Below are 14927 nucleotides of genomic sequence, written 5' to 3' on the forward strand. Positions count from 1 at the left end.
TGATTGTAAAAAACGTATTCCGATAACCAAGTAAGTTAAATAGTGGGAGTGAAAGGATTGTGAAAAATACATGTGTTGGTCTATGTAGCTGCTGTAATAGCCTACAAGACTACAGTATTCACTGATTACATACAACAACATACTAGAACAAAAGTTTAGTACAAAATATCTTCTTCGTGGAAAAATGTCCTCCCTATTCTCCTTATTCTCTGTGGTTTGACAACTTTTTAAATGTCCATATAAATATGTATACCATCAAAGCCAATTGAGCAGCAACCAAAATATTAGGAAATGAAATTTCTTCCCCTTAACTGGGTATGGGCTGCCCTTCCCTACAAAGAGCATGTGTCGTTGGCTACAGTTGATAACTACTATGATGGCAATCAGTAAGCATTAAACCCAACTTAAAGCCAGAAAACTCTGACACAGAATACATTAATAGCATATCGGACTTGATGTGATGACATTCCGGGGCCAGTCGACCCCTCTCAATAAACAATAAACCCTCCTCTCAAAGCCCTAGAACACAATTATCCACCATCGGCAAATGTTTCAAGCATTAACTCCCCCGGAGACAAACAAATCGAAAAACTAAAATATCCCAAAACAAGTGAGAATGCACTCTTCAGAGGTCAGAGGTCATGAGGAGGGAGGATAGTGGGGTGGTTCAGTTCCTGAACCTGTAGGTGATGGGCAGCAGCAGGTGCTTCTTCTTCATGCCCTGCACCGTCACGTGCATCTGCTCGTCCAGAGCCTTGTAGCACCGCCGGGCGTAGTCCAGAAGCTTCTCCTTGGAGGAGTCGAACTCGCCCACCTCGCCCACCTTCTCCGGGGCCACCAGCAGCAGCTCAGCGATGGGGGAGGTGGAGGCCATGGTGTTGCGGTCCACCCTGTGGACCTGGAAGGCCTTGGACATGCTCCGCAGTCTCTGGTAAGTGTGGAGGATCTTCTGGTAGCGATGCAGCACTCCATCAGGATCCTTCACTGGAAGACAGAGGTGGTATTTAGTTGACCCTTACAGCGCTTTCTGCTAAAAAAACAATATAAACAACTTAAAAATGTGTCATGAAAGTTGTATTGTGAAATACTGTTAGTAAACCACACATAGAACACATTATTTCAAGAACAACACATTAAGATCACAGTAGGTGATGACAAGGAAACGTCTAGTTAAAAAAAGTAGTAGCATCTAGCATTAGTAGCAGCTTTCATGAACACGTCAGAAAGGATGTGAAAGAACCATATGATTTGGGTGCTTTTCCACGGTCACTTTTGGCACCGGTGCTTAGCCCAGAGCCTCAGACATTTGTTTCTCCATCTCTAAGAACGACCCAAAGAAAAGCCCAGGGCCATGGCCCCAATGTGTATTGGCTACACAGTGTACAGGTTTTTTACCTTTGCCTGCTTGCGGCTCTATCATTATGTGAAGCGCATTGAGTCGCATCTTGTGAGAAATGCGCTATACAAATAAAACTTGATTTGATATTTCACCTGGCTATTGTTTGACAAGGCTAGTCTAAGACATGACTGCTACTTAAAAAGCATGAAAATGGGATAAAAAACATGAGATAATTTGGTTCAGAGTCACGTTTAGAGGCATTTATATGTACTATTAAGTTTGCCCAGCTGCAGGTTGGCACCCATTTCATAGGAAATATGGCTGTTCAATTAGCCATTAGCCAGCCATCTACTATGCTAGTTTTCCAAAGTAAGTAAATGGCTCACGTTCAAACACACAACTCTTTGCTAGTTTCAAAGTCCTGTTACTAATAATTTCACAGGGGAAAAACATTGTTGACAGATCTATTGTTTCAGTCACAAGTAGCCATGCTGGTTTGAGGGTGAAACTCGCCAGGAAACACGTTTCTGAAGACACCGACAGTTTCCTCCTCCCTGCTCTCCTAAAGTCAAAATCACCCTGTATGGTGGAAACATAAAAAAAACACCAGTACTTGGGCCCAAAGAAAGTCTGGGGTGGGACCCAGTGTAAAAGCACCACTAGTCTGCATACCACGTTGTCTTTCCCTTCCACGTGTGATTCTGAAGACTCTTCTCATTTTTATCCTCGGCTGATCCCCTGATGCCCGCTTCTTTGATGTCTCCTCTGATGTATCCTCCTCGTCCGACATCACTTCCTCTTCCTCCAGATAGCCATCTTCCTCAAAATACTTGTCTTCTTCATCTGCCCGCATCTCCTGTTTCACTGGAGGGGACACAGCAGGAGAGCAAGCTTATAGTAAATACTGTACTTCCCAACAGGTTTCAATTAGCCATCACCAAAATGTGTTATTTTATAATAATAATACATTTTATTTATGGGCGCCTTTCAAGGCTCTCAAGGACACCTTACAAAACATAATAATTAAAACCACATATCAAAACATTATAAAATCAACAAAGCAAAATGAGATAAAAACAGCAAAGTCAGATATAACAACAAACAAAATACAGCCGATCAAACCAAATAAGCCATTGTGAAAAGGTGTGTTTTAAGACTGGATTTGAAAGTGGAGAGAGTGTCAATATTACGTATGTTAGGTGGCAGAGACGAGTTCCAGAGGCGGGGAGCAGAACGGCTAAAGGCTCTAGATCCCATACTAGTCAGGCGGGCAGAAGGTATGACAAGTTGGTTGCACATTAAAGTGGCAATTGGCAAGTTTCAATCCTTCAAATATTGCCAAATGACAATGAGTGTCCTCCAAATTCTACGGCCAATAGCCTCCCCTGATCTATAGGGCACAAAGGTGCACAAACAACCCACACCTCTGGAACCCATTCTGATGCACTCTAATACCAGCTATGTCACTCTAATACCAGCTATGTCACTCTAACACCAGCTATGTCACTCTAATACCAGCTGTGTCACTCTAATAGCAGGCGTGTCACTCTAATACCAGGTGTGTCACTCTAACACCAGCTATATCACTCTAATACCAGGTGTGTCACTCTAACACCAGCTATGTCACTCTAATAGCAGGTGTGTCACTCTAACACCAGCTATGTCACTCTAACACCAGCTATGTCACTCTAACACCAGCTATGTCACTCTAATACCAGGTATGCTGCTGCACTGGGTGCCAGACTGGGTCTGGAGGCGTTTCCTCTTGGTTCCAGACCTGGTGGTCATGGGGGAAGGTGGAGACGGCGTGCAGGGCCTGAGTGGCTCCGGCTTTAGAGGGGTGGAGTGCTGGAAGTCAGCATTCCATCCTAATTAAGAGAATAAATGGTAAATGGACTGCACTTATATAGCGCCTTTTATCCAAAGCGCTTTACAACGGCCTCTCATTCACCCATTCACACACACATTCACACACCAACGGCGGCAAGCTACCATGCAAGGCGCCGGCCCGCTCACTGGGAGCAATTTGGGGTTCAGTGTCTTGCCCAAGGACACTTCGACATGTGGCTAGCCGGGGCTCGAACTGTCGATCTGCCAACCTTGCGTTCATTAGACGGTGGCTCTACCTCCTGCACCACAGCCGCCCCATATCGTTGAGGATAACAGAACCAATTCACTCTGAACCCATTTTGAAATGTGACAATATTCCTTAATTTCCATTGCTTCTAGCTCACTCACTAAGTATGTATATATGACTGCAAGACTAAACATTTAATTGTGATTGACTATTATTCTATTGTATTAATAAACTGTTATTATTGTTAGTAATTATTGACTCAAACAATGTCTCTAATAAGTGAGTGGAGTTGTATGGAGTTGCCAAAACGGCAGTCACGCTGCCCGGTCACGTCTCTTCACTACACTGGCTCCCCGCTGGTGGAATGTAATGTAAATGAGTGTGTGAATGAGTGTGTGAGTGTGTGTTTGGTCTCCTCACCGCTGGGTTCCTGGGTCCTGGTGCAGAAGACGAAGCGGTCCAGCTGGCGCCGCAGGAAGTTGCGCTCCTCCTCCAGGTCCTCGATGCGTTTCTGCAGCCAGGAGTTCTTCTCCAGGGCCACGAACAGGTGGGTGCGCAGGTTGGAGACCAGCATGAAGGGGCTGTACTGCGGGGGCAGTTCAGCTGCAGCTTCTAAACAGGAGGATGAAATGACCATCTGTTGGACGCTTCAAAACCGCTCACTAAACTGGCAAGAAATTCCGGAACGCTCACCACCTCCTACAGTGTTCCTAAGTGTTCTATGTAGTATTTACCTAGCAACAACACTGGCTACAAAATATGTTACATTCTTGTGTTTAGGTTTTCATAAATTTTCAACACGTATACGTTTACTAGTTTATATGTTTATATAAGTACATAGTTACATGCTAACTCCCACTGTCTATATACCCCCCTGTGAATAGGCCATATAGTGTATATAAGTTTACATAATAGATACATTCTCAGATTCCTACCGATCACTTATCCCCCTATTTATGTGTATTTATGTCTCATTATTGTTTTTTATTATCTTAGGACTGTGTTGATTGTTAGCACCTAGGGTTTGCATTTAAATTTCGTTGTACCCGTACAATGACAATAAAGATCATTAATTCATTAATTCATTCATTCATTCAAAATGATGCTTCATCATTTATGCGTTTCTGGTGAATAAAGTCACCCTTGGTGCTCTAGAATGTTGACAGTTTGGATTACTTTATTCACCCTCGGCACTGAATGAGTTGAAGGACTGATCTGAAGTCAGAAGGGATGCATGACGTGTGTTATGGTAGGAAGAAGAGAGTGGTGCCAAAGAGCTTCAAATACTTTCACCTAGCTTCCTGGTTAAACTGTCCTGATTTACCCAATATTGATTTGGTTGATATTGGTTTGTTGCCTGGCAACATGCTCTATTGGTATAATGTAAAGGAACTATTCAGTGTTGACCAATAGAAAATGGACCCCTTCATTGGCGCCACTCTTCCTCACAAATGTCTACAGGTGCACCGTTGAGAGTTTCCTCCTCTCTGATGACATCTACTCTGAAAGTGTAAGAGGAAGGAAGAGAAGATCATATAGGACCCCAGTCACCCCAGCCATGCCCAGTTCTCTCTGTTACCATCTGGGAAAAGGTATCATAGTATCCAGAGCCGGACCAACAGGTACCAATACAGCTGAGCTTCAAAACATAGTTAACTATCATTTTGATCTCATGGATGGTCAGTCATTGCAACCATATAGCTCAGTCTACGAATTTGAGAGTGGTTAAATGTTACATTTCCCCCCAGCCTCGTCCCTCAGCTGTTTACCAAAAACAGAGGCTGATTTTGTTGTTGTTTGAATCCCTGATCGCCCCTTTAAACCTTAGATTACCTCCCAAAACGTGTTCAGTCTGGTTGAGGTAACAGGGCCGCTCCACGCTCTCCTCGAAGGGAAAGGAGACCTCGTATTCACTGCCGTTATAAAGGCCTGTGGAGACACAAGCACAGGCCATGACCTCATTATGAAATTGATAAAGGATCATGTTTGGAGCCCATCATTTAAACACTTTGTGTGTCTCTGCATTGGAGTGTCTCTGCTCTGTCAAAACCTAAAATATAAGGTTGTTGTACACAAGTTATGGTTAACAAAGCATAGCTGTAAAATATAGTTATAACTATAATTTCAATATAATGGACTGTTATCATTATTTATCATGAGGGGTAGATGGTCCACATGGAGGGATTTGGAGAGGGCCGTCCATTTTCAATTTCAGTCTAGGTATGGTTATATGTGTTTTATACATGAGGGAAGGGTTATGCAATTTGCTATTTATAAAACGTGTCTATATTTCAATGTTCTCTGTCTATGAATATAAGAACATTTCCCCCAGCCTAATCTCTTTTATCTCTTTACACAAAAACAAGTGGTGGGCCACCATTTGACTGTAAAACAAATATAACACAGTATTAATCACATTTTTGTCATGTACTAGTTTAAATCATAATGCAAGTTTCTAGAAATGATATTCTCTTACCTGCTGGATGCTGCGTGCAGCTGGAATTCATCTTTTTGGTTGACTTTCTTTCTTTGGCTGTGGATTGTAAAGTAGTCGTACACAGTGACAACTTGCAGATAATAACATCAGATGAGATGCATGCCGCTTGAACGTGTGAGAGATATGGTCACTGGGTGTAATACAGCTCGGTGAATATCTAGGTTATTACTGAGTATTAGAGTGTGCCATGGTAGTTACCTAAATGTACAAACTTTCCTCCTCGCACACTCTGAAATTAATTAGGCTCCAAACTGCGCCAGGTGAGTGGGCACACCTGCGACGCCTCTGACCATATTAGGACAGCCGGAATCACACTTACGCGTTCGAGGGGATCAGTTTGAACACGGCACTGCGTCGATTAGTGATTAGATGATCCCCGTTATGCGTCGTTTATTGAAAAGGCGCTGATAACTGTTTCAAATCGATCCTCTCAAACACGGTCGTTATCTCGGAGCAGTGCGCTTCTGAAAAACGACACGAGCGCCCGACGCCTGGAAATCAGTCCGTCCCATGGGCATATGTGTGCACTGTAGACCGCGGTGTCATATTCTGGACCACTGGACCACCCCAGGCCACGTCAAGCAGACATTTCTGTACTCTACATACAGAGTTAACTCTGCTGCTCTGACTGCTGCTGCCGTCAATAAAGACAGCTCCAGTGGCAGCCATACATGCCTAAGCCAGAGAGAATATGTAAAAACTATGCACTAACAAGGTTTACCAGCACACGGCTTTGACACCTGCTACAGTGGCTGTATGTTGGTCTACTTCAAACATGTTCACCACTGAGGCTTAAGCTTATATAACCTAATAATAAATAACCTAATTCATACTCTTTAGACTGATGTTGTTTCTAAATTGTGAAACTAATATTTATACAAATACTCTCACATAACAGCTGACACTCCGTTTTTTTAACCCCATATTAATTGTTTGATTTCAAATCCAAACCTTTGGAGCATAGAGCCACAAGGAGAGACAATGCTTCACTGGTCAAATACTTACCACTGGATAAATACCTAATGAGCTGATGAACTGTCTGACCTTATTAGAAACCAACATATAAGGTTGTTTTACTTCATTGTTTGTGAACTATTTCTTTGTAAAAACCAAAAACATTATATAGCTTCACGTCATTTCAATATCATGGACTCTTGGTCCTGAGTGCTTGCATGCAGAGCTCCGTCTATGAATATGACAGATATTTCATGTCACATTTCCCCATCTCTCAATAACATTTCCCAATAACATGTCTTATAAGTGCTTTATTGTCCAGTAGATGGCAACACTGGTTTCACTGATCTCAACATTCTGTCACAACTGTGCAACAACTCAAGTGGAAAAATATAAACAGAAAGATTGTTGTTGAGGATCAGATAGAGGTCAGAGTTCAACTTAAACAAAATCAAATATAGCCAACAAATTGACTCCTGAATTTCCTTACACCCACCAGTGCTTTTTTCCGTTTCTCTCTCTCTCTCCTTACCATCAAAACAAAACATTTGACATATGCACAAACTCTAGACAGTGGACATTTCCCTTCCAAATGTTCAGTGCTTCTATTTTAATTGTGCAATAGGGCAGTACTAATTGCTGCAAAGCTCACACTTCATATCCTAGGTATGGAATTCTAAGGCTGGATTGTAATACACCCAGTGGAGGTAGAAATCGGAGGACAGGCTCATTGTAATGCATGAAATGGAATGAGGAATGGTATCAAACATGTGAACCTGTCCTCCATTTCTACCTCCACCAGCCTCCCCTGCTCCCACCTCACATCCTGGGTAAGGCTGGATTCTATTGCACTGCATGACTGAATTCAACACTGATAGCCACGAATCAAACCAATGATTGTAAAAAACGTATTCCGATAACCAAGTAAGTTAAATAGTGGGAGTGAAAGGATTGTGAAAAATACATGTGTTGGTCTATGTAGCTGCTGTAATAGCCTACAAGACTACAGTATTCACTGATTATATACAACAACATACTAGAACAAAAGTTTAGTACAAAATCTCTTCCTCGTGGAAACATTTCCTCTCTATTCTCCTTATTCTCTGTGATTTGACAACTTTTTAAATGTCCATATAAAATATGTATACCATCAAAGCCAATTGAGCAGCAACCAAAATATTATGCGTTTGAAATATTAAGAAAATGACATTTCTTCCCCTTAACTGGGCATGGGCTGCCCTTCCCTACAAAGAGCATGTGTCGTTGGCTACAGACAAACTCTGACACAGACTACATCAATAGCATATTGGACTTGATGTGATGACGTTCCGGGCCAGACGACCGCTCTCAATAAACAATAAACCCTCCTCTCATAGCCCTAGAACACAATTATCCACCATCGGCAAATGTTTCAAACATTAACTCCCCCGGAGACAAAAAATAAAAAAACTAAAATATCCCAAAACAAATGACTTAATAAAAAATAAAAAATAAGCTGAAGTAGAACTAAAGGAGTCTGCTGATGAACAAATACAACAATGCACTCTTCAGAGGTCAGAGGTCATGAGGGGGGAGGATAGTGGGGTGGTTCAGTTCCTGAACCTGTAGGTGATGGGCAGCAGCAGGTGCTTCTTCTTCATGCCCTGCACCGTCACGTGCATCGGCTCGTCCAGAGCCTTGTAGCACCGCCGGGCGTAGTCCAGAAGCTTCTCCTTGGAGGAGTCGAACTCGCCCACCTCGCCCACCTTCTCCGGGGCCACCAGCAGCAGCTCAGCGATGGGGGAGGTGGAGGCCATGGTGTTGCGGTCCACCCTGTGGACCTGGAAGGCCTTGGACATGCTCCGCAGTCTCTGGTAAGTGTGGAGGATCTTCTGGTAGCGATGCAGCACTCCATCAGGATCCTTCACTGGAAGACAGAGGTGGTATTTAGTTGACCCTTACAGCGCTTTCTGCAAAAAAAATATATAAACAACTTAAAAATGTGTCATGAAAGTTGAATTGTGAAATACTGTTAGTAAACCACACATAGAACACATTATTTCAAGAACAACACATTAAGATCACAGTAGGTGATGACAAGGAAACGTCTAGTTAAAAAAAGTAGTAGCATCTAGCATTAGTAGCAGCTTTCATGAACACGTCAGAAAGGATGTGAAAGAACCATATGATTTGGGTGCTTTTCCACGGTCACTTTTGGCACCGGTGCTTAGCCCAGAGCCTCAGACATTTGTTTCTCCATCTCTAAGAACGACCCAAAGAAAAGCCCAGGGCCATGGCCCCAATGTGTATTGGCTACACAGTGTACAGGTTTTTTACCTTTGCCTGCTTGCGGCTCTATCATTATGTGAAGCGCATTGAGTCGCATCTTGTGAGAAATGCGCTATACAAATAAAACTTGATTTGATAATTCACCTGGCTATTGTTTGACAAGGCTAGTCTAAGACATGACTGCTACTTAAAAAGCATGAAAATGGGATAAAAAACATGAGATAATTTGGTTCAGAGTCACGTTTAGAGGCATTTATATGTACTATTAAGTTTGCCCAGCTGCAGGTTGGCACCCATTTCATAGGAAATGTGACTGTTCAATTAGCCATTAGCCAGCCATCTACTATGCTAGTTTTCCAAAGTAAGTAAATGGCTCACGTTCAAACACACAACTCTCTGCTAGTTTCAAAGTCCTGTTACTAATAATTTCACAAGGGAAAAACATTGTTGACAGATCTATTGTTTCAGTCACAAGTAGCCATGCTGGTTTGAGGGTGAAACTCGCCAGGAAACACGTTTCTGAAGACGCCGACAGTTTCCTCCTTCCTGCTCTCCTAAAGTCCTCAAAATCGCCCTGTATTTGTACAAACACCAGTACTTGGGCCCAAAGAAAGTCTGGGGTGGGACCCAGTGTAAAAGCACCACTAGTCTGCATACCACGTTGCCTTTCCCTTCCACGTGTGATTCTGAAGACTCTTCTCATTTTTATCCTCGGCTGATCCCCTGATGCCCGCTTCTTTGATGTCTCCTCTGATGAATCCTCCTCGGCCGACATCACTTCCTCTTCCTCCAGATAGCCATCTTCCTCAAAATACTTGTCTTCTTCATCTGCCCGCATCTCCTGTTTCACTGGAGGGGACACAGCAGGAGAGCAAGCTTATAGTAAATACTGTACTTCCCAACAGGTTTTCAATTAGCTATCACCAAAATGTGTTATTTTATAATAATAATAATACATTTTATTTATGGGCGCCTTTCAAGGCTCTCAAGGACACCTTACAAGACATAATTAAAACCACATATCAAAACATTATAAAAATCAACAAAGCAAAGTGAGATAAAAACAGCAATGTCAGCTATAACAACAAACAAAATACAGCCGATCAAACCAAAGAAGCCATTGTGAAAAGGTGTGTTTTAAGACTGGATTTTGAAAGTGGAGAGAGTGTCAATATTACGTATGTTAGGTGGCAGAGACGAGTTCCAGAGGCGGGGAGCAGAACGGCTAAAGGCTCTAGATCCCATAGTAGTCAGGCGGGCAGAAGGTATGACAAGTTGGTTGCACATTAAAGTGGCAATTGGCAAGTTTCAATCCTTCAAATATTGCCAAATGACAATGAGTGTCCTCCAAATTCTACGTCCAATAGCCTCCCCTGATCTATAGGGCACAAAGGTGCACAAACAACCCACACCTCTGGAACCCATTCTGATGCACTCTAATACCAGCTATGTCTCTCTAACACCAGCTATGTCACTAACACCAGCTATGTCACTCTAATACCAGCTGTGTCACTCTAATACCAGCTATGTCTCTCTAACACCAGCTATGTCACTCTAACACCAGCTATGTCACTCTAATACCAGGTGTGTCACTCTAACACCAGCTATGTCACTCTAATAGCAGGTGTGTCACTCTAACACCAGCTATGTCACTCTAACACCAGCTATATCACTCTAATACCAGGTATGCCGCTGCACTGGGTGCCAGACTGGGTCTGGAGGCGTTTCCTCTTGGTTCCAGACCTGGTGGTCATGGGGGAAGGTGGAGACGGCGTGCAGGGCCTGAGTGGCTCCGGCTTTAGAGGGGCGGAGTGCTGGAAGTCAGCATTCCATCCTAATTAAGAGAATAAATGGTAAATGGACTGCACTTATATAGCGCCTTTTATCCAAAGCGCTTTACAACGGCCTCTCATTCACCCATTCACACACACATTCACACACCAACGGCGGCAAGCTACCATGCAAGGCGCCGGCCCGCTCGTTGGGAGCAATTGGGGGTTCAGTGTCTTGCCCAAGGACACTTCGACATGTGGCTAGCCGGGGCTCGAACTGTCGATCTGCCAACCTTGCGTTCATTAGACGGTGGCTCTACCTCCTGCACCACAGCCGCCCCATATCGTTGAGGATAACAGAACCAATTCACTCTGAACCCATTTTGAAATGTGACAATATTCCTTAATTTCCATTGCAGCTCACTCACTCAGTATGTATGTATGACTGCAACACAAAAAATGTATTGTGATTGACTATTATTCTAGTGCAGACTATTATTCAATTCAGTATTAATAAACTGTTATTATTGTTATTGGTCCTTGATTATTGACTCAAACAGTGTCTGTAATAAGTGAGTGGAGTTGTATGGAGTTGCCAACACGACATCGCACTGCCCGGTCACGTCTCTTCACTACACTAGCTCCCCGCTGGTAAAATGAACTGCCCACGGCTGTCAGAACTGCAGAGTCATTACCTATCTTCCGTTGGAGACTGAAGACCCATCTCTTCAGGCTACACCTTAACTGCTCCTCCTGAGAGATTACTACCCCCCAGCACTGTGTCTCCTAAGACACCTGCTTTTCCCCTATACTATGCCTCCTAAGACTTCGACTGCCCCCCTTGTACTGTCTCTCCATTGCCCCCCCTGTACTGTCTCTCCAGTGTCTATTAATCAATTCATCTTTCTTTCTTCTTCTATCACAACGACTGCCAATAGCCCCTGGCCTGAGCTAGATCACTCTTCCTGCTACGACTGGTGAATTGATGATTCACTTGCTTAGTCAAATGTATCGATTGTAAGTCGCTTTGGAATAAGCCGTCTGCTAAATGCCAAAAATGCAAATGTAATGTAAATGAATATGTGAATGAGTGTGTGAATGAGTTTGTGAATGAGTGTGTGAGTGTGTGTTTGGTCTCCTCACCGCTGGGCTCCTGGGTCCTGGTGCAGAAGACGAAGCGGTCCAGCTGGCGCCGCAGGAAGTTGCGCTCCTCCTCCAGGTCCTCGATGCGTTTCTGCAGCCAGGAGTTCTTCTCCAGGGCCACGAACAGGTGGGTGCGCAGGTTGGAGACCAGCATGAAGGGGCTGTACTGCGGGGGCAGTTCAGCTGCAGCTTCTAAACAGGAGGATGAAATGACCATCTGTTGGACGCTTCAAAACCGCTCACTAAACTGGCAAGAAATTCCGGAACGCTCACCACCTCCTACAGTGTTCCTAAGTGTTTTATGTAGTATACTATTTACCTAGCAACAACACTGATGTGGCTACAAAATATGTTACATTCTTGTGTTTAGGTTTTCATACACTGTATAAGTTTACTAGTTTATATGTTTATATAAGTACATAGTTACATGCTAACTCCCCCTGTCTATTTACCCCCCTGTGAATAGGCCATATAGTGTATATAAGTTTACATAATAGATACATTCTCAGATTCCTACCGATCACTTATCCCCTTATCACTTATTTATGTCTATTTATGTCTCATTCTTGTTTTTTATTATCTTAGGACTGTGTTGATTGTTAGCACCTAGGGTTTGCATTTAAATGTTGTTGTACCCGTACAATGACAATAAAGATCATTCATTCATTCATTAATTCAAAATGATGCTTCATCATTTATGCATTTCTGGTGAATAAAGTCACCCTTGGTGCTCAGATTGTTGACAGTTTGGACGACTTTATTCATCCTCGGCACTGAATGAGTTGAAGGACTGATCTGAAGTCAGAAGGGATGCGACATGGTCGTTATGGTAGGAAGAAGAGAGAGTGGTGCCAATGAGCTTCAAATAGTTTCACCTAGCTTCCTGGTTAAACTGTCCTGATTTACCCAATATTGATTTGGTTGATATTGGTTGCCTGGCAACATGCTCTGTTGGTATAATATAAAGGAACTATTCGGTGTTGACCAATAGAAAATGGACCCCTTCATTGGCGCCACTCTTCCTCACATGTCTACAGGTGCACCGTTGAGAGGATCCTCCTCTCTGATGACATCTACTCTGAAAGTGTAAGAGGAAGGAAGAGAAGATCATATAGGACCCCAGTCACCCCAGGCATGCCCAGTTCTCTCTGTTACCATCTGTGAAAAGGTATCTAGTATCCAGAGCCGGACCAACAGGTACCAATACAGCTGAGCTTCAAAACATAGTTAACTATCATTTTGATCTCATGGATGGTCAGTCATTGCAACCATATAGCTCCGTCTATGAATTTGAGAGTGGTTAAATGTTAAATTTCCCCCCAGCCTCGTTCCTCAGCTGTTTACCAAAAACAGTGGCGGGGGGAGGCTGACTTTGTTGTAGTTTGAATCCCTGATCGCCCCTTTAAACCTTAGATTACCTCCCAAGACGTGTTCAGTCTGGTTGAGGTAACAGGGCCGCTCCACGCTCTCCTCGAAGGGAAAGGAGACCTCGTATTCATGGCCATTATAAAGACCTGTGGAGACACAAGCACAGGCTATTACCTCATTATGAAATTGATAAAGGATCATGTTTGGAGCCCATCATTTAAACACTTTGTGTGTCTCTGCATTGAAGTGTCTCTGCTCTGTCAAAACCTAAAATATAAGGTTGTTGTACACAAGTTATGGTTAACAAAGCATAGCTGTAAAGTATAGTTATAACTATAATTTCAATATAATGGACTGTTCTCATTATTTATCATGAGGGGTAGATGGTCCACATGGAGGGATTTGGAGAGGGTCGTCCATTTTCAATTTCAGTCTAGGTATGGTTATATGTGTTTTATACATGAGGGAAGGGTTATGCAATTTGCTATTTATAAAACGTGTCTATATTTCAATGTTCTCTGTCTATGAATATAAGAACATTTCCCCCAGCCTAATCTCTTTTATCTCTTTACACAAAAACACGTGGTGGGCCACCATTTGACTGTAAAACAAATATAACACAGTATTAATCACATTTTTGTCATGTACTAGTTTAAATCATAATGCAAGTTTCTAGAAATGATATTCTCTTACCTGCTGGATGCTGCGTGCAGCTGGAATTCATCTTTTTGGTTGACTTTCTTTCTTTGGCTGTGGATTGTAAAGTAGTCGTACACAGTGATAACTTGCAGATAATAACATCAGAAACACTGGATGCGATGCATGAACGTGTGAGAGATATGGTCCCTGGGTGTAATAAAGCTCGGTGAATATCTAGGTTATTACTGAGTATTAGCGTGTGCCATGGTAGTTACCTAAATGTACAAACTTTCCTCCTCGCACGCTCTGAAATTAATTAGGCTCCAAACTGCGCCAGGTGAGTGGGCACACCTGCGACGCCTCTGACCATATTAGGACAGCCGGAATCACACTTACGCGTTCGAGGGGATCAGTTTGAACACGGCACTGCGTCGATTAGTGATTAGATGAGCCCCGTTATGCGTCGTTTATTGAAAAGGCGCTGATAACTGTTTCAAATCGATCCTCTCAAACACGGTCGTTATCTCGGAGCAGTGCGCTTCTGAAAAACGACACGAGCGCCCGACGCCTGGAAATCAGTCCGTCCCATGGGCATATGTGTGCACTGTAGACCGTGGTGTCATATTCTGGACCACTGGACCACCCCAGGCCACGTCAAGCAGACATTTCTGTACTCTACATTTCAGAATTAACTCTGCTGCTCTGACTGATGCTGCCGTCAATAAAGACAGCTCCAGTGGCAGCCATACATGCCTAAGCCAGGCAGAATATGTAAAAACTAATGCACTAACAAGGTTTACCAGCACACGGCTTTGACACCTGCTACAGTGGCTGTATGTTGGTCTACTTCAAACATGTTCACCACTGAGG

The 14927-nt window shown here is 43.2% G+C and overlaps 2 protein-coding genes across 2 annotated transcripts; both read right to left on the bottom strand.

Annotated features, from left to right (window-relative positions):
- Window positions 1-667: 667 nt before the first annotated feature.
- Window positions 668-5923, bottom strand: LOC308158315 (coiled-coil domain-containing protein 106-like; the record flags this gene model as incomplete). The annotated part of the gene is made up of 6 exons (XM_080531907.1): window positions 668-984; window positions 2012-2203; window positions 3055-3207; window positions 3837-4028; window positions 5250-5345; window positions 5893-5923. The coding sequence occupies 6 exons, from the start codon at window positions 5921-5923 to the stop codon at window positions 668-670; spliced, it is 981 nt and encodes a 326-aa protein (XP_080388033.1).
- A 2533-nt stretch (window positions 5924-8456) lies between these two features.
- Window positions 8457-14142, bottom strand: LOC308158316 (coiled-coil domain-containing protein 106-like; the record flags this gene model as incomplete). Its single annotated transcript, XM_080531908.1, has 6 exons — window positions 8457-8773; window positions 9793-9984; window positions 10817-10969; window positions 12051-12242; window positions 13469-13564; window positions 14112-14142. The coding sequence occupies 6 exons, from the start codon at window positions 14140-14142 to the stop codon at window positions 8457-8459; spliced, it is 981 nt and encodes a 326-aa protein (XP_080388034.1).
- Window positions 14143-14927: the final 785 nt, after the last annotated feature.

This window comes from Nansenia antarctica, assembly GCF_963989245.1.
Source record: "Nansenia antarctica genome assembly, chromosome: 5".
In the NCBI taxonomy this organism is placed as follows: Eukaryota; Metazoa; Chordata; class Actinopteri; order Argentiniformes; family Microstomatidae; genus Nansenia; species Nansenia antarctica.